Source organism: Gadus morhua, chromosome 8 (assembly GCF_902167405.1).
Source record: "Gadus morhua chromosome 8, gadMor3.0, whole genome shotgun sequence".
In the NCBI taxonomy this organism is placed as follows: domain Eukaryota; kingdom Metazoa; phylum Chordata; class Actinopteri; order Gadiformes; family Gadidae; genus Gadus; species Gadus morhua.
The window spans coordinates 20,021,683-20,041,673 of NC_044055.1; the positions used below are offsets into that span (position 1 = coordinate 20,021,683).

A 19,991-nucleotide genomic window follows, 5' to 3' on the forward strand; every position below is an offset into this window, starting at 1 on the left:
GAGGTGTGGTTACAGAAACTGCACATGGTTGGCGTTGCCTGTGTGTGTGTGATGGTGGGACCCAGTGTGATATCTTTTAATGGGGCCCAACATCCCTGGTGGCGCCCCTGCAAAAGGTTAATAAATCAAAATATCAGCACCCACAAATATCATGTATCAGTAGTGCACAGCAGTGTCAAAAACACAAATATAGAATAATACATGAGAAAAAAATCTCTCTTCCAAAGTTAAGTGTCATGTGCAAAGACAGCTGCCAGACCAGTAGCTAGTAAATATCATCAAGATGTAATTAGTAATAATTACCAAGTCAAAACATATAAAAAGATGTAAGACTCTCGTCTGTTCTCTTCTCCTTCAATGCTTTTCTTTTCTTCACCCTTCTTTCTTCTCTCCTTAGCTTCCCTCTGTTGTTTAGTTCTATATTTCTGCCTTTCCATACTATTCTCCTGCTCTTTTCATCTTCTCTCCTTCACTCTGTTGATTACTTATTTATTTATTATACCTTTACTAAAAACATTGACATAAAACAGTGACTCAGGGCATCAGCTAATCAAATGGTCTGCATTTATAACTACTACAGTCATTGGTTACCCACACAGCCCGACAAAAAAAACAGCAGCCTAACACACACAACTATCAACCATTGACTGATTATTAATTAATTTATTATTAATAAATAATGTCATCATTATTATTATTTTAACAGTCTCAGGTCCCTATGCCTACAGGAAAATCATATGCTACCAAAGCAGTCTTCCACCTCCCCCTCTTCCAAAACAGAGCCACATACAATGTCATCACCTGGTAATCTCATGCTAACGTTAACATTACAGCTTCACTAATGACCGATATGAAAACATTGTCATGATTTTAACGTTCACTGACTTTTATAACGTTACGTTAGGTCTTCAGTTCAGATAAACAATCATACTTATTTTAACGTTACCACTTCACACACACACACACACACACACACACACACACACACACACACACACACACACACACACACACACACACACACACACACACACACACACACACACACAGCCAAGTCTACTGCCAATTCACACAAAATAAATAAGTTCATACACAACATACCATTTATGAGACCGCTGATCTTCTCTTTTTCCTTTTTGCCGCCTCTAGATTGTTGTTGTTGACGCTGCTGAGTCTGGTCGTACGTCCTGATAGCGTCTGTACGTCATACGACGTCTTCTCTGGTGCTGCGTTAAATTACTACCGTAATAACTGGTGTTTGAGTCTGCGCGCATTTTTCCCCCATTCACTGTCAAAATCGGGGACATTTCCGGGGACAGCTTTGACCGGGGACAGATCACCGAAAACGGGGACTGTCCCCGGAAATCGGGGACGTCTGGTCACCTTAATCATAGGCCGTGGGGCATCAATCGCTTACCATGTCTGAAGCAGCTTACCGACTACCTTATTATCCCTGTCAGTATGTGCAAAGCAAAGGATCCACAAACCAAAACAATTTGCGGTGCAGAAAGACCATATGAAGTCAGTGTCAGAACCAGGGGCACAGCTGCCATCATTGAATGGGTAGGTTATTTTCTTTTTTTTACTGACCCATTTCTGAGTTTCATAAATGACTTTTAGCTAAACTCTGTGTATCCAGGTTTCAAATCATTAAACGATAGGGGCGTCTATTCTGATTTGCAGAAGCGTGTTGATCGCATTCATTCATTCACTACAAATACGAACAAATGAACAAACACACTATTGAAGCTAAATTTCAAATGAGATTGAGATAGTATTTTTTTTATGCTATCATAGATGTGTCCACGTGGCCACACAGTATGGCGGTCGAGCTCCCAGCCATCTTTGAAATATGGAATGTCAAGTGGAGACTTTATGTAGGCCACCAACATACTCTTATCAGGCAATAACTATGCCAAAATTGAACTGTTGTTCCAGTTTATGAACATGGGTATGGTCGATCGATCAACGTTCTTTGCCATACAAAACAACTACTGTGTTGACAGTATTACAGAGCTCTGGAATGAGAAAAGATCTGCCATAATTGCCCAGCTACGTTCAAAAGGGCCAGTTGTTGTCCTGGGTGAGTCACAAAGTAGGTGGTAGTCAGTAAATGTCAGTCATGGACAACAAAGTCAACTGAATTTTTTGCAAGACATGTACCCTGTGTGAACTAGACGTCTATTTACTACTCAATAGTTTGTGGTTTCATGACCTTTTGCCTTTTCCTACCCCCTTCAGTGGTTGGCTTGTCCTTTATCTCCCTTTTGTGTATTTACATTTTTATCATTGATATTTGTATTCAAAGGTGATGGCCGCATGGACAGTCCGGGATTTTGCGCACAGTACTGTACGTACACGGCAATGGACAATGACTCCAAAAAAATAATGTCAATTGTCAACCTGGACAAAAGGGAGACAAATAGAAATTCTGTTGCCATGGAGAAGGAGGGCTTCATTTGCACCATAGATGCTCTACGTAAAGATGTGGAAGTTCAGGAAGTGTGCACAGATCGCCACCTAGGGATAAAGGCCCTGTTCAGTAAGTTGAAGTGTTATACACCAATACCCTTTTCTGAAAGTTGCTGGCTACATATAAGACATGGTGTTTTTTCAGTGTTAGATTGATTATGTTTACAGTAGTTACGTTGTAATTTTCTCTTGTAGGCAAAGGGATATACAAAGACATCGGGGTGGTGCACTGTCTGGACATCTGGCATGGTTCCAAAAACCTGAGTAAAAAAATTGTAGCGGTAAGTCATTGACCAATAAAAAACTGTATAGAACTACATGTACCAGTAAGTGATGAAATTATCTGTGTTTCTGTATTGCTTCTATGTCCAGGCAGGGCAGCAGAAGTCATGTTCAATCTTGCTCCAGTGGGACCGAGACATTTGCAATCACTTTTGGTATTACTGTAAGATTGCGGGCACTTACTACGAGTTCCTTGTAAGTACACAGTTATACACACAAAGTTGGGTGTATAATTTGTTGGTTTTACATTCTGTGCTGTAAATTGAGGTGAATGGTCTATAATAAAGCAAGGTTAAAAATAAACTTGGGCCTGGCCCTCACTCAAACTTTGGATAAAATCACAATTCATGCTCATTGCAGATTTGTGCAGTTCCATGAAATTCTTTTCTACATTGAAATGTATAATGTTTGAAACTGATATACAGGATATGTGGGTTGGACTCTTGCACCACGTCACGGGTGAACACGAATGGGCCCTCGGTGCTTGTCGTCATGGTCCTCTGGTGGACAGCCGTGAAAAGGACTGGATTGTCAAGAATTCGCCTGCACAACAGAAACTGCGGGAAATCATTATGGACATCCGCTGGCTGAAAAATTTTCACCTGTCAGGTAAATCGACCAACTCAATGTGGGTCAGTAGTAGTCCTTTTCTGTGTAGGAAAAAGACCTGACCAGCGGCTGCAGTACGGACTGTACGTCTGGAGCTTTCATTATAATGCATTTGGTCTGTAGACTCGAACAACAGTAGTTGTGTAGTAGTATAAAGCCAGTCTCAGTCCTCCACATGCACGGCTTGGCACTATTGGCCCATTTCTAAATGTGTGGAGATCTGATCTTTTGATTAAATTTGCTTCGGTGACATTACATCTAAACCCTACTTCTGATTAATTTTTCACCCTCAGGTCAACAGCAGAATTGGAGTCATTCCACAACCATATACTCATGTACGCTAGCAAGCGCCACAGCTTCTCACCACAAGGGTATAAAGCTCGGACATTGTTGGCTGGCCTGGATTATAATCACCATCTTCACAGACCGAGAGAAGACAAGACGGCTCAATACAGTATGTATAGTTCTATCACACTCCTCAGCAAGATTTCAAATATTGAAAGATGCTGTTGAAAATAGTCTTAGTACCAAGGTAATCTGTTCATAGGAGTGAAATGCATGAGTTGGGACTCATGATCGCTTTTTATACATTCACTAAAAAATTAGCTGGGTAATGCATTGCTTTCCTACCTTTTACCTTTTAAGTTCTCGCTCTGCATCGAGAAACCTTTCTCCTGTGGAAATCCCTCATCCGTTAGGACCTAAAACCATAACTTCAAGACTGAACCCCTCCTTTTCCTGTAAATGTGTAGCTTCATGTGCAGACTTGGGTTGCTGGGTGCCTAGTGCTTGGCATTCTCATATGCATGAGACAATGTCATGATAACTCTAATTATTGGAAATATTTGTTGATTTGCTTCCTTCATTTGCCTTGGTGTACACGTGACGTGTCATCATTTGTTACACACCCGTGATTCGTTTTATAAACAAATGTTATCACTTGTTACATTCAGCTGAAAAACTTTCTCTGATGAGTCCCATCTCTCTGTTATCAGGTTTGGAAAGAACTACAGTAAGAGGTCGAGGACGTGGCGGCTGTGCACACTTAAAGTGGACTTCAGCTACATTCCGGAACTGCAGAGCATCATCCTGCAGCGAAGGCTGACTGCTCTGGGGGGGTTGGCACAGTCCAGACCCTCAAGACCAGAAGATCCACGCAGGCTGGGAGTCCTATCTGGTATCCCTGCCCCAAGTGTTGAGGAACTCTTGCAGAAGCAAGTCAGCAGAGGCTTAGGTTAGTTTCTTCAATGCCATTGAAGTTTGGAATAGTAGCTGTGTATTTGACATTCACTTTTTCTCTATGCTGATATCAGTTCACTTTAATACTTACTGTAAATTTCAGCAGATATGGGAAAGTGACAAGACATGTATTTCTTTGTAAGAAAATAGACATGGTTTGATTATTGGAATTTGGTGTTTTTTGTGTTTGCAGCACAGTCCCCGCTAGATCAGAGCTAGCCTGGAGCCATCCTCAAAAAATTGAACAATAAAAATATCTGATTACTCCCCCAATCGTCTTTTTTTTGTATTTTGTGTAAGCTTATTGTTCTTATAGGCTTCTGTCATGGTGTAATTGCAGTAAACATTTTTTGACATTTGGTTGTTATTTGTTTAGTAAAGACGAGACACAAATTATGTTCAGAAACATTAATTTACTTGCAACTTGTGAACCGGTGTAAAAAGACAAACAGTAACATGATCATATGACAGATATAGAACAGAAAAAATCTTTTGAGGCATACGACCCACTACACCCTGCTAGGGAGGAAGCCTGTGTAATGATTAAAAGGGTCTGGGTATTTGTCCCGAATCCTCCATACACAACAGCTGGGAATGACCACCCTTCGCCCTTCTCCCAAGGCGCCGTGTTGCCAAACCACATACTGTCTGTACGCTGCGTATCTGAACTATTTATTGGCTTCCCCGGGTTCAGCAGCATCTTCCTCAGCCCAGACATCGTTCCAAATACGCCTGGCCAAGCGCAGGACACCTTCCTCCAAGATGAACAAGTCCATGTGTGGCAGCAAGGACATACAGTTCTCTGGGGTCTGCCCACAGCACTTTCTCTCTGTGTCTGTGGGCATATCCTTGCAGTGGTTGCAAACACACCAAGTGGGTTGCTCTGGGGTTGGCAAAGGGGTGCTGTCATGAGGCGGTGTTCCCAAGATGAGGCGGTGTAAATCGAACATCATGCTTGGTTCCCTATTCAGGCACTGCTCCAGTAACTCATGTGACTGCTCCAAGGTCAACTGTCGAATTCTGGCCTGAAAAATGTTGAAAAGTTAGTTGAAAGCCATTGTTCATCATCATTTTTATACTAACATAACATTGGCAACTGTTTTAAATACCCGTTCAAGTGTGGTTCGCTGTATTTGGAGCTGTTCAACTCGATGGATGTCCTCTTGAGTGAGGTTTATCAAGCCTCTGCCACGTCCTCTGGTCTGTCCCCTGCCACGTCCTCTGGTCTGTCCCCTGCCACGTCCTCGGGTCTGTCCTCTGCCTTCTCCCCTGCCACGTCCTCTGCCTCGTCCCCTGCCACTACCACGTCCTCTTCCACGACTGTCTGTCTGTGGCTGGTGGACAGGTGACTCCGAACCTGCGGTCTCTACCTGCAAGCTCTGAAGTGAAAACGAATAAATAAACATAATAAATCAAAGGAAGGGTAGTGGTGAAAAGCACACAAAATGTAATCTTTCACAAATCACAATTGTTAAACAAAATAGCCATGGAGCACAGTAAACTATGCTTACCTAGTGTTGGCCAAAGCATTGCTATGATGACCAGGCTAAGGCCATCTAGCTAATTTTGACAGGCTATGATATTTTGCCATAAACTTATATAGAACGTTATAAGACGCTGTCATCGAGAATTGGCGCGCTGCCAGACGCTGTCACAGTGTGAGAGGAGAGTTGACGGAGAAGATGGCGGTTGACCTAGTTTCAAAGTTTATACCGTTTATACTCGGTAATACCGGTGTTGAGACGAGTGTATTACTCGATGTGAAAATGTCTACACCGCGGCAACCCTAGTGAAAACCAGGACTTCCAATACAATCATATGAAACAAACATACATTTTCTAAAAATAGTAATGATTTATGTGACCGTTTAATGTTTATAATATCTGGTGCAACTTACAGCTGAATGTAGTGCCATGTTGTTTAACGAAACCTACGCTAGCCTGGCTCGCTCTCGCGCATCTGTGTTCGCGCTCGTGCATGATTGCGCGTCCAGGTACTTGGAATGGATGGAGTCAGAGTCAGCGTTGAAGGAGATGGGGTAGGACCATTTGAGTGGTGTGTTTTCAAATTCTGCTGTCGTTTTGCAAATCCCATACCCAACCTTTAAGTACTATAATACAATACAATACAACACAATACAATACAGTGTACAATGGTGGCCAGAAGGGGGAGGGTGGCTATGCAGTGTTGAGGTGGACTCTGACCAGGTGAGTTTTGAGTCTTTTTCGGAAGATAGTGAGTGACTCTGCGGTCCTGAGAGCGGCAGGGAGCTCATTCTACCTCTGAGGTCCCAAATCCGAGACACCGGCAGAGATGCCGCCGCCGCCGCCGGCAGAGATGCCGGCGCCAGAGATGCCGCCGCTGCCGCAAGAGACGCCGCCGCTGCCGCCAGAGACACCGCCGCCGCTGCCGCAAGAGACGCCGCCGCAAGAGATGCCGCCGCAAGAGACGCCGCCGCAAGAGATGAAACGCCGGAAGCAGAAGCAGCCATGCTACGCGCCGGACCGCCGCTGCTCCGAAAGGCCACCCGAGGCTTCAACAAAGGGTGGAGGAGAGTGGCAACCCGGCCGTTGCCAATTAAGAAGATGAAGAGCACCTGAGGAACCGGTGGAGAAGCAGCTTCAATAGCCTGCTTCTCCACTCATTCGGGGCTCTCTCAGCCATGTTGCTCGTGCCGGGAGGGAGCCGAGTTGGAGACTGCCGAGTTGGAGCGACGCGGTAGGGGGAGAACGCACCCACCCGTACCAACGCCAATACGCTTCCCCCCAGGACTGAGTGGGAGAAGACGGGAGCGATAGAGACGCCGTCCACGCAGCCAGACCAGACCCGGAGACGGCCCCTTTTTACCCCATAAGAGGAAGAACTTATGTTGACTTTTGTTTTACCTTTGTTCCCACGCAGGGCCGTTGCTACAAGTCCTGGGCCCCTATACAAGATGTACTGATGGGCCCCCCTGCGCTGGATTGTTGACGGGGAGGGGGTACTGATGGACCCCCCTGCGCTGGAATCGTTGACGGGGGGGGGGGGGGGGGGGGGGGGGGGGGGCTAGTACTGTGGGCTGGTAGTTAATTTTTTTTTATTGCCATGGGCCCCCCCTGGGCTGTGGGCCCCTAGAATCGTCATCACCTTTCCCCCCGTATCGACGGCCCTGTTCCCATGCGAGGTACACAAATTAAAATCGCTGACCCGCAACCCTTGTTTGAGCGTCTCCTTTGGAAAACTCAGCTGCCGACAATCGTGGTTGCCACAATATAATATATATGTATGGAGATATTTTCACACACGCAGCACGCACACACACACACACACACACACACACACACACACACACACACACACACACACACATTTTTCACTTTGAGTAGAAGGCATGTACTGTAATGCCTTGGACTTGCTTCATGCCATGTGCTGACCACGAAGGAGAAGAGCCAGACTCAACTTCCGCTGCTAAACCGCTGCCAACTTTCTGAGAATCCTCTTCCTCTGATATGGGGCCCGGTCCTGGGCTAGCATGCCTTCAACTGGCCTAACAACTGGTTTATTCGAAGTTCAGCGACATGGTCAGTAACTAAGTGTTCTCCTCAGAAATGTCCAAATTAATTCTACTTTTACCATCAATCTAAAATAGTTGAACACCATGTATTTCTGAAGCTATTTGTCACAACCTAGCCTTTAGCAAACTCTGCTTTTACATAATGAGGGTATAAAAAGGAAAGCTTGGAGTCTTGACCATTTGAACTGAATGGATGAATGGTTTCATTCCTTCTAACTGAAAAGCAGAACGTTCTCAAAATGAGGAAGGACATTGATTCGTCTAAATGTTTACAGAAATCGGCCTGTTGGTTCTCCTGAAGCATTTTGAATTAGTCTTTGTGTTTCTTAGTTTTGACTCTGGAATGAGGTTGTGTAGCTGCTCCTGGGTCTTTGTTTTGCATTCAAACAAGATGTGTGGCTGAGGACCACAAAACCAAGAAATATTGAGGGGGATTCTAATCACAATCCTCATCACTGAGAAAATGGACCTAGACAGAGGAAATCTATAACATGTTGGTGCAATCAGTGTGAATCAGCCGGTCAGAAATTTTAATTGACAGTTGTTTCTAGGTAACTTTTACCACTATAGCTTCACAATTTGATCTTAGAAAGCATGATCAACTAGAACTGCAAGGTACATCGACCAATGGATATTGTCTCCCTTAAATAATTTAGTCTGTAGAGAAACAATGATTCCTTTTAAAAATGTAACGACTGCAATCAAACGTTAATTATAACGGCTTTGATTCATTTAAATGTTTGAGGCTAATATTGTGATTATTGCAGTATGAGTCAGTACAGTTTCAGCGTATGATTACACAAGTGTGATGACATAGATGAGGGCAATGAAAGGCCTTTCACAGGTGAACTTCCGATGAACCCCAAACACAAGGTCTGAGGAGCTATAGGAAGCTTAGGATCCTGTCAGTCACAACTATTCTCCAGAATCTCTGCCATAGACGGAATTCAGACGCTGTAGCGAATTTGTTGTTTTAAAGTTGCCCACAATACTTTACTGATTGTAATCTCCTCAAGAGTGCGTGTGGAGATGCCTGGTTTAACCTCTGCACATTGATCCATGTGCAACAAGTGTGCAGAAATAATATGAATGTTATTTCTAACAATACAGGTTGCATGGTTCAGCCAATGATGTTATGTTTTAATTGAATTAGTTTATGAAGACAAAGGATCAGAATCATAACGCTCATCGATGTATCACAACCTCCAGTACAACACAGTGCTTGCTTGGACCTCAATTTTGCAGCACTATATCATTTGAAACGTTTTCCGAGACGTTGACCAAGGCCAAACAAAGTCGTCCGACGGAGACAGCGAGGACGTTGAGGAAGTGACCACGCCCGACAGCCTAACTGTTTAGAGCAACATGTTGGTCGTGGACTCCAGTCTGAACTCTCCCTGGAAGGAGCCATCCAACACACACAGTGGTTCTGACTATGAGTCTCTGGTGGAACACAACGGCTGTGGCCCTGGGCTTACTGCAGGTGGACCTCCTCCGGGAGCTCAGCCAGCAGCAGGAGACTCTGTCTCTGTCTTCTCCACCATAGGATCATAACACAACAAAGACAGACTTCAAGGGTTCAACTGACAACACATACAGTACATGGGTGTATTAGCTGCTCCAACCACGGCAGCAACAGATTTGGTAAAAGTTTTAAAGTAGTAGTCTGAGTGTGATCCTCTGTACTGCAGGAATCAGGAACAGAAACAGGATCAGGAACCAGGCTTTTGAGTTTCAGTGACTGTCTATGTTAACCATGGTATTCATACATTCAGTCATAATTAACTATTAGTAACCATGAACACCATTTTTTCTGAGGATCACTAGACCATACGTTAGCTGTTATTGCATGAATTGCTTCGCATGAAAAAACAGTTTTTTTCCATTCCCATGCACAAATCCTAATGACTCAATGCAAATGTACATGGAACATGTTCTCAGACTTTTAGACGACCAGAGATGGTGAGAATGGAGGTGTAAGGGGGGAGGATATGGCCAAGAGGTAGAAGTGTTGTGGTAGGAAACAAGCACACCACTCTCCATCACTAAAGGAACGTATGACACATCGACTGTGTGTCGGTGGGCTTAAAAAGCAGCCCCTTTTTCTCAATCGCACACAAATCAAATCAGTCCTTCTCGTTGGTGTCTAGATCAGCGTTATACGCCATGTCAAAATGTATCCTTCTTGTGCCTCTTCTCATCGCTGTTTATATGGCCTGCAGTGTCTCTGCTCAAGGTATGTATACTTTCCTCACCTACATTATTCATTTTGTATTCTATAGTTATTAATTGAAGTATTAACAAAAGGTTGTTCCAGTGTAAAAAAATCAATGTTAAAACATTAGAATGAAAATTACTTTAAAGTGATGATGAGGAGGAGGCTGCATTCATACATTTGTATCCTCTGCATCGCTTTTTCCTCCAGGTGGAGTCGCCCGTTGCTGTCGGAAGATTAAAGGAACCGAAGTGACGTTGAAAAAACTGAAAAGCTACCATGTGCAGGAAAGTTCATCATGCCATCTGCCCGCAGTCGTGTAGGTTTTTATTTTCAACGGCGACAATATTTTATTTTACAACCAAGCAATCATAAACCCTTATGAACCTTGCCCTCTGTATTGTCTGCAGTTTCACCACAGTCAGGAACAAGAGGATCTGTGCAGAGCCCAACCAGCCGTGGACCAATAAAAGCATGGCCTACCTTGACGAAAAAGAAAACAGGAGACGGCCACACTTCCTCTCCAAAAACTCCATCCTCTGAGAGGTTGAAGGCCATAAGTAGTAGTTCAGTTGGGACAGTATCGACACAACAACTACATCAATGTTTTTTTTGTAAAATGACTTGATGATTACCATACTTTATTTTGATATGTACATTTTGTCGACAAAATGTAAAAGTCAACCTACAATTTAGAATTCACATTTATTTGCGTTTGTATAAAACTATTTTCTACATTGTTCATTTTGATAAAGTATAACTATGATTCTCAATACCATACTATGCATTATAATAAATTATCCTCATTACTTATTATGAATATTAGTTCATGAAGTATTAAATTATTCAAATAATCATAATTAAGAATGTTCATGTCCTATTAAATTTGTACCTGTATTCCATGTATGTCTGTAAGTTTTAGTGAGAAATAAATACGATGAGATAAAGCATCAGGAATCATTCTCTTTGCCTTTCAGCAAGCTTATCGTGAAAGATCCTCCCCCTTCATCAGGCCCTATCTTCACCTTACACTAAATAATGGGTGAGGATGGGTCGACTTATTAACCCTAAAAAACGATTTATTAAATCTTATTTTTTAGAAAATTAAGTATAAATACGAACAAAGAAGGATATAAAAGACACAAAATAATAATAATAGTGTGGTTTGCTTTGCAACCACACTAATTACATTTACAGGTCACTCACGGCTCAGAATGTAGTGGAAGTGCCTTCTTCTTAATAAAACTAAATATTTTCAATAGAAAGACCATCCATCCAGTTGTTGCCAAGTGGTGACGCACAATATTTATTGAAACGCAGTCCAGTTATACAGCCATGTTGGTGCGTCACTGACAATTTCTCGGTGTCTACGTATTTGTACAAATATGGTGTACGGATATAGTTTGCGGGCTCCTGAAACTTCAAGTTTTATTTTTTGTAAGTGTCCGCTCGTCATCTCAGTACAACATATTTAACTTAAGACAATTGCAGGAAACTTCTCCGGGGTGCAAAAAGAAAGCGAGAGAGAGAGAGAGCAAAAGAGAAAGAGAAAGAAAGGGAGAAAGAAAGGTGTGAGAGAGAACCTATAGAGAGACAGAGAGACAAAGAGAGACGGAAAAGGACAGAGAGAGAGACAGAGAGAGACCAAAGAGAGAGACAGAGAGGGGGGAGTGAACCTAGAGAGAGACAGAGATAGTGTGAGACAGAGAGAGTCAGAGATGATGATTGAGAGACAGCGTGTGTGAGAGAAAGTGCATTACTCACCACTGAACTGGGGGGGGGGGGGGGGGGGGCGGGGCAGCTTGGAGAGGAAATGGATGGGGGTTTGGGGTCTGGTTTCTGCTACTTGCTTGCACCACAGCAAAATGAATGTTGCATTATGTGCTCTCTACAAATGATTACAACAATAACACCCATCAACAAGATTATAGTGACTCCCCTTGGGTTCAATAAATATGAATTAAAAGTGAACCACACTTTTGATATATTTATATATTTTTTAATGGCCCTCTTGTGTGATTTTCCCATGAATATTCAATACAATGAAACTGAAACTCTAACCTCTGACAGAAATTACCAATGGGGGCAAGTTTGCTTGCTCAAATCTTCCTGGGATTGTGGTTCTAAGAGCTGACCCGTGCGTACACCCACAAACACACCCACACCCACACCCACCCACACCCACACACACACACACACACACACACACACACACACACACAATAAGAGAGTCCAGGATGTGGTATCTTCAGATCTTATCCTAATCTTAAGTGGATCAAATCCTAGTATGAATACTGCCAATGCATCATCTATGTTTAAGAGTTTGTTGATCTGTGGTGGTTCTTGTCTTTCTTTTAATCAACAACAATCTTTCAAAGCAAATAATTGTTTTGAATCTATTTTAACAAGGGTTCCTATGTTTGGGGCATTTGCTCCCACTCTTTGTTTGCAATATCAATCAATATTTATAAAAGCTACAATGCATTCCTTACAAAGTGGAATAAATACCTAATTTCAATGATCAATTGTTAAATCTGTAAAGCTCAATGCCCACTTGAAACTGGCAATTGATAGTACGGGGAAATTAGTATGGAAAATACTTTTTTTACTTTTAGCCTCGGGTAACTTCAAAATCTAAGTTTTGTTAAAAGAAAATCATCCACTAGTATTTTGTGTCATGATGTAATTATGCACACCTGCCATCCATCTCCATCCTCTCTGCCCTACTTAAACCCTGGTTCTTCAGCCACTTATCGCCAGATCGTTGTTTTAACCATAGTGCTAGATACCAGTCGCGGCTCTAGTGCATTTTTGGATAGCTAAATACTTTTTGTGTTCCGTGTTTTATCCTTTTCACAATCTCTGTGTTCTCCTTGCCCCAGGACCACCAACCCCGTACCTGCCTGCCATCCAGCCTGGGTGCTCCTCTGCCTGCCTACCTGCCAGTAGCCCTACCTGCCTGTCATCCATCCTCACCTTTCCACCCCCTGTTGTTCTCTACTGCTCTCATTTTCACTGCAATGAACCTCTGGTTTAATTCAGCATACGTTGTCTGCACATAGGTTCCTCCTGTTTGATCATAATACTGGACTGGATTTCTAAGGGCGGAAGCAAAGCGAACAAATCTTCCTTTATTTGCCCCCCAGAAACACATGTCGTCCTAATCCGTCCCTACGTAATAAGTGTCATCCCTGGTCACTTGTAATTCTTTATTTGAAAGAACATCATCAGTTATAATCATACTCATAATACAGCACTGACACCCCAGATGACTACAATACACAAAACGCAAAAACGTGACTCACACATGAAAGCTGCGTGGTTTCAGGGATAGCAGTGCGACATAGCTGCTGTATTACTGCTTTTATGTGTCAACCTATGGTGATGTTGAGTGGGTGGGTTAGCATTTGACTGCATTTATATTATTCATGTATTATCAATGTATATTCTTTATCAAAATGCGCTATCTAAAATCATATAATCTACAAATATTTAATTTTATTTGATCTTTTACAAGGATTCTAGGATGTTTTCTTGGTCACATCTTCGAGTACGTACTATCTTACACACACACACACACAAACACACGCACACACTTACACAAAAACATACACACATACAGAATTAGAGTTCACATCAGTCCATGTTTTGAACCTATTTTAAGAAGGGTACCTGGGTTTGGTTCTTTTGCTCGTACTCTTTGTTTGCAATTTCAATCGATATTTATAATAGGTAAAATGCATTCCTTTCAAAGTTGTATAAATAGCTAAATGCAATGGCCACATGTTAAATCTGCGAAAGTCAATGCCCACCCAAGACTGGCAATTGATAACGTGGGGAAATTACATAAGCTATCAAATATAAAATAATACTAAATTAATTTAACTTTTTCTTTTGTTTTGTTTATTTACCAGAAAAACGTACAATAGGGCTCAGATAAACCATTTCCAACCAAGCAATTCAGTGAACCGTAAATAAAAAAATAAAGTCACATACTTGATTGTGAATCGACAATAGAAAGTTTTATTTTACATTCATCGCTGACATGTTATTACATTGAGAATACCTGACGATAATAATACAGGTAAGGACAGATTAAAATACATTATACTTATAACTTAGAATCATATAACAAAAAAATCGTCTAATCGTCTAAAAGAGCAGACATTTTTGTTGTTAACACCATTTAAGCCACCAGAGTGGGTTCTTTTGGCAAAACACACACTCTCCTGCGATTCCTGCTATTACGCCTCCCTTTATTGTTGTTTCTCCTAGGCCTACTGCTTCCTTCACTTGATGTGGGAGACTCTGTGGAAGCTCTGTTGGCTACTCCAGCGTTGTCTTCGTTCTCCTGTAGTGCTCTAAGTCTGTCTTCGTTCACCTTCTTAATGGCTCTTCGGGTCCATTTACCGTTAGGGTCGGCGCAGATTCTTCTCACTTTCTGCCCAATCTTGCTTGTGAACCTTCGATTGAAATGTGAAAGGACACGGTCAATAGGAATCCTATTTAATTATGATGTGCTCCATGGATAAAGTTAAATATACAATGAGGTTAAATTCAAGGGAAAAAAGCACATGTTTGTCGTTGGCAGGTAGTTGGTCGTGGTCTGTATTGACCGTGGGACTTGTGTTGTGTCGAGACTTACACAACAGCAGCGATACCACAGATTGTGGTCGATTGATTTCTGTAGTCCACAATCATATTCACAGGGACTTTGGTTCCAGACACTTTGAGACAGCATCCATGCACTGGTCCATGGGCTAAAGAAGAATGAAACAAGAAAAACAGAGTTTAATTCAAAACTTTAGTTTTTGCTGCGCATAATTTGGGTTAAGACAAGGCAGAAATGTATCATAGATCATCATCAAGCACATTGTTATTTCATTTGAAGGAAACCTGATGGCTGTCAGGGAAGGGTGAGTTGGGAGACTCACTTGAGTAGACATTGCCAGGCCAGGCAGCGAGGAGGGTGAAGAAGACCAATCCCAGCTTCATCTTCTCAGTGAGCACCTATAGGTTGATATACAGAGGTTGGAGCCTCGCTGTCCTAAGGCTGTTAGTGACAGTCCGGATCAATGGAATCCACCTGTAGGAGCAGCCTAAATGGATGGTTGTTCTGATGGGTGATGTCCGTATAACTCTGCAATGGCCTTGACAGAACTGAGGAACTGTTCTTCACCTTTCTGGAGACTGTATGGACGGTTTATGTTCTCGGCCTTTTAAAACACTTGGCTTTCCGGTCCACCCCAACAAACCCCCACTCCGTTGGCCAACCGGCATCACTCTTTTCTGAAGTGAAAGATTCCGTGGCGGTACGGAGAGGATGGTTGGGTGGAGGGGTGTTGAGGGGAGGGGGGGAAATACCATGAGGTTCTCTAGTTCTTGCATTGTGACAGCTTCATCTCGGCAACAGACCACAAAATAGTAGCATCCTGTACAAACAGGCACCTGTGTACTCACTTTCGTGCATGCCGCGCACATAGACACACATATAGAGGTGCTTGCACCTCTATATGTGTTTGTGTGCGTGTGTGTATACTGTAGGTTGTGGTACTCTGCCGTCGGCTGGCTGCAGAGGCCAGAGCTTGCAGTAATATAGAGAGACATGAGAAGAGAACAGTATATCTGAGTAGCCCTGTGGCCTTCAGGTCAGTAAAGGTTGGCTTATTTCTCTATTAAACAATTAAAAAACGCTCCAAATAAACATTCCACTACAGTACATTTGAGTCTCAGACTAGCGTGAGACCCTCGCCTTTTTGCATATCATACCGAGGGGGGTTTAAACTCTCACCATAACCGTGGTTTGTCGGTTTGTCGTAGTGAAAGCGAAAAGCTAACTCAAAGACTTCAATGATAATGTTGAAAGGGAGCTTTCTGAAATGCATGAGAGAATATTTAGGAACGTGATTAAATGTACACCTGGTTCTCATACATGCAAGAAAACAAACCACTTTATATTTTTATATTTAACTGAGCTCTGTTGGCCTGTGCTGAGATAGATGCTGTTGTGATGTGAACTGTGTGGGAATTGTATATGAGTTGAATTACAATTTGGGATAAGGGTAATGTAGCCAAGCTTCCTGCTAGGGGGAGCTGTGGGTAAGTAGGGCTGTTTCCAGGTGTGGTTTATTTTATTGGGAGCACTCTGTAGTTCTCATTACCAGAGCATGGTGCTGTTGTGAATTTGTGATACTGACTCCAGTCATAGATAAACTGCCCTTCTGGTAAGGAGGTTGTGTGGCAAGTTCCAAGAGCAGATGTAACCACAGATAGGTAGAGAAGCAGGTAGAACACTGGAACGGGCAAGAACCATGATATAATAAAAAAACTAAAACAAAAAGTCCACTGACAACAGCAATACAGAAGAGAGACTGCGAGAGGTAAACAGATTAGTGTGAGTTAGAAGAGTGAATGAGAGAGAGATCTGTGTTATTGAGTCGGTGCTCTGCACTTTATTCATCCCCTGCAGAGCAGTAGCAGTACAGCGATCTAAGGAACACTTTGTCACTTCAGGGGGCTTAGTGAAGAGCTAATATGAAACTGCTAATTGACTCCATGCCTGTCCCTGACCTTTCAGTGGACAGCAACAACATAAAATCCTGCAGGTGACACTTTTACAATGGGGAATGGGTTCAGTGATTTATAGGATCTGTTGTCTGTGGATAGCAGAAGAGCTGGTGAGGGGATACACTCACACATGCTTACTTTGTTTTAACATGCAAATGAAGAATTACATGGAGAAATTAGAAAGAAACAACAAACACACACACACACACACACACACACACACACACACACACACACACACACACACACACACACACACACACACACACACAAACACACACACACACACACACAAACACTGAACACAAACACACACACATGCACACACATTCACACAACTACATATATAAACAAACAAACTGAGACATGCTAAGGTTCCACAGAAAATGTATAGATCCTTTGGTTTTATTTCCATTTTTTTTTTATTTACACAAAAATCCTTCAATATGTCTCCCATAAACCATGGCAACAAAGCAATTCAGTGGACCATGAATTAAAATTCCCTTTATTGAGAATTTACAATAGAAAAGTATTTATTTGTACATTCATTGATAGCATGTTATTACATTGAGGATACCTGCCAACAATAATATAGGTAACGATCGATCAAAATACATTGTACTTAGTAGGTCAACAAAAATAGAAAATCTGAAAGAGTAGTCATTTTGTTGTTCCTTAACACCGTTTATGCCATCACAGTTGTTTCTAATGGCAAAACACACTTTGTCCAGCGATTCCTCAAATAACTCCTCCTTTAACATCTCTTTTCCTGTCTGCCAAGCTTCACATTTGCATCCTTCTTCCATTCTTTCTGGGGACCGCATCAAAGCCCTGTTGGCTCCTCCGGCCTTGTCTATGTTCTTCTGTATTACCACTAGTCTGTCGGTGTTAACCTTTTGTATGGCACTTTTCTCCAGTTTCACTTTGGGTCTGCGCAGATTCTTCCCACATTTCTACCTTTTTTGTGAACCGTTGATTGAAATGTGAAAGAAAACGATCAATAGGAATAATATTGATTCAGGGGTGGTGTGCTCTACAGACAATGTCAAATATACAATGAGATTAAATGCAAGGGGAACAACTCATGTTGGTCGTTGGCAGGTATATGGAGCTGTATTGATCATGGGACGTGTTTCGAAACCCACACAACAGTGGCGATTCCATAGATTGCCCTTGATTGATTTCTGTAGTCCACAATTGTATTCGGCTTTCCTGTGGGACAATTTGAGAAAGCATGCTGGCATTAGTTCATTGGCTGAAGAAGACAGAATCAAGAAACAGAGTGTAATGCAAAGCATACATTTAGCTTAATGTAATTAGTACTAAGGCAAAAATAATGATCATCGAAAACATTTATTCACGGCAGCCTAATGGCTGATAGAGAAGGGAGGGGGAAGGGGGGGGGACTCAATTGAATAGATGCCAGTCCATGCAGCGAAGAGGGTGAAAAAGACCAATCCCAGCATCATCTTCTCAGTGAGCCACTATAGATTGATAAACTGAGGTTGAAGCCTCGTGTATTAAGGCAAGCGTGAGCGAGAGTCCAGATCAATGGAATCCACATGAAGGAGCAGCCTAAAATGATGGTTGTTCTGATGGATGAAGTCCTTATTGCCAAACATGGTATACTATGGAAGGTCTATGGTTCTGGTTCTAAAACACTTGCCTTTCCGATCCAGCCCAACCAACCCCCACTCCATTGTCCGACCACCAACCTTGATCATCCGTCATAGATTCCGTGGCGGCAGTGGGGTGGGTTGTGTGTGGTGAGGGGAGGGGGGGAAAGTACTGTGAAGTTGCATGCATTATGCAGAGTGACTCGATGATGTGACAGTCTAGACCACAAAACAGTATCATCCTGTATGAACATACGCCTACCCAATTTCATCCGTAATACATTTTGTGCATTCACCCATAGAGGTGGATGAATATACAAACATTTACATACGCATGACACTGGCAATACACACACACACACATCGTGGTACACTGGCCTCGCCTGGCTGCAGATACCACAGGTTGCAGTCATTTAGATTGACAAGAGAAGAGAACTGGATATCTGAGTAGCCCTTTGGCCTGTAGGTTAGCAAAGACTGGGTAATCAACCGATAAGAACAATACAAAAGAGAGACTGCGAGAGGGAAACCGATTTGTGTTGAGTCATAAGAGGGAGTGAGAGAGAGATCCGTGTTATTGAGTCTGTGCTCTGCACTCTACAGCAGTAGCAGTACGGCGATCTAAGGAACACAATCACCAAAGACCTTCAGGGGACTTAGTGAAGAGCTAATATGAGACTGCTAATAGTCTGTCGCTCCTTTCAGTGGACAGCAACATCAACATGACAACAACAACCTGCAGGTGACACACTTATAGTGCAGAATCGTTTTAGTGATTTAGTGGATTTGTTTTCACGTATATATCAGATGGGCTGGTAAGAGGATATGCTGACACATGCATGCCTGCTTTAACCATGCAAATCCAGAATTACATGGAGGGACATTAGAAAGACTCACACAGAACATGTGGCCCCACAGTGGACGACACAGTGAACACAGAAACGGAGTGAAAATAATACAAAGGGGTGGGTAGCAATTTCCTTTACTACACACCACTTAGTGTGCATCCAGGACACAAGGTGTAGGCGTTGAACCCGCTTTATTTTTTTGAGTTCTGAATACAATGGCATACAGCAGCTGATCCATGCTGCCATGTAGGGGATCTCTCTGAGTGTGTGTGGTGTGTCTAGTTTCATCTTTTTGCATGATTATCCAATGCGCCAGAGGTGTGCAGCCTCACCCAGCCCTAGAGCCGAATCAGCCTGAATAGCCAGTTGAGGCTGCTTAAACCAGCCATCAACCACACAAACTCCTAAACGTTTAACTGAAGGAAATAAATGAGAATACAATGGAGTGGAAGGAATGTGAAAACATCAAGGGGCAGGCAGACAGGTCAACAGACACGAGATGATTCGGTATCAGGCTGAGAGGGGAACAGGTGAAGGGTCGGTATCAGGCTGAGAGGGGGACAGGCAAACTTCCTCGAAGACAACGATCT

The 19,991-nt window shown here is 42.7% G+C and overlaps 2 protein-coding genes and 1 long non-coding RNA gene across 4 annotated transcripts; 2 read left to right on the forward strand and 1 right to left on the reverse strand.

Moving 5' to 3' along the window:
* Positions 1-1,200: 1,200 nt before the first annotated feature.
* On the forward strand, positions 1,201-4,875 carry LOC115549334 (uncharacterized). Of its 2 annotated transcripts, XR_003977743.1 has the most exons (8): positions 1,201-1,563; positions 2,309-2,542; positions 2,668-2,753; positions 2,845-2,949; positions 3,180-3,363; positions 3,657-3,817; positions 4,359-4,597; positions 4,796-4,875. XR_003977743.1 is itself a non-coding variant. In XM_030364499.1 (7 exons), the coding sequence occupies exons 1-7, from the start codon at positions 1,560-1,562 to the stop codon at positions 4,377-4,379; spliced, it is 795 nt and encodes a 264-aa protein (XP_030220359.1). In that variant the 5' UTR covers positions 1,201-1,559; the 3' UTR covers positions 4,380-4,867. The 2 variants fall into 2 exon arrangements, 1 of the variants encoding a protein (XP_030220359.1); XM_030364499.1 differs by having other exon boundaries at positions 4,359-4,867.
* A 5,335-nt stretch (positions 4,876-10,210) lies between these two features.
* Positions 10,211-11,318, forward strand: LOC115549336 (uncharacterized). Its single transcript, XR_003977744.1, has 3 exons — positions 10,211-10,391; positions 10,581-10,689; positions 10,781-11,318. It is a non-coding gene; the product is annotated as an uncharacterized LOC115549336 (long non-coding RNA).
* Positions 11,319-14,373: 3,055 nt separating this feature from the next.
* Positions 14,374-15,662, reverse strand: LOC115549400 (C-C motif chemokine 4). Its single transcript, XM_030364549.1, has 3 exons — positions 15,305-15,662; positions 15,016-15,130; positions 14,374-14,833 (listed from the first exon to the last, which is right to left on the reverse strand). Exons 1-3 carry the CDS (start codon positions 15,363-15,365, stop codon positions 14,557-14,559), a joined length of 453 nt encoding a protein of 150 aa, XP_030220409.1. The 5' UTR covers positions 15,366-15,662; the 3' UTR covers positions 14,374-14,556.
* Positions 15,663-19,991: the final 4,329 nt, after the last annotated feature.

Excerpts from the sequence above, each read along its gene's own strand:
- LOC115549334 (XM_030364499.1), top strand. Across the intron at positions 2,950-3,179 it reads GCACTTACTACGAGTTCCTT|GATATGTGGGTTGGACTCTT; the intron begins GTAAGTACACAG and ends ACTGATATACAG. Across the intron at positions 3,364-3,656 it reads GAAAAATTTTCACCTGTCAG|GTCAACAGCAGAATTGGAGT; the intron begins GTAAATCGACCA and ends TTTCACCCTCAG.
- LOC115549400 (XM_030364549.1), bottom strand. The coding sequence starts at position 15,365 with ATGAAGCTGGGATTGGTCTTCTTCACCCTCCTCGCTGCCTGGCCTGGC. Across the intron at positions 15,131-15,304 it reads GCCTGGCAATGTCTACTCAA|CCCATGGACCAGTGCATGGA; the intron begins GTGAGTCTCCCA and ends ATTCTTCTTTAG. Across the intron at positions 14,834-15,015 it reads TGTGGTATCGCTGCTGTTGT|GTTCACAAGCAAGATTGGGC; the intron begins GTAAGTCTCGAC and ends TTTCAATCGAAG.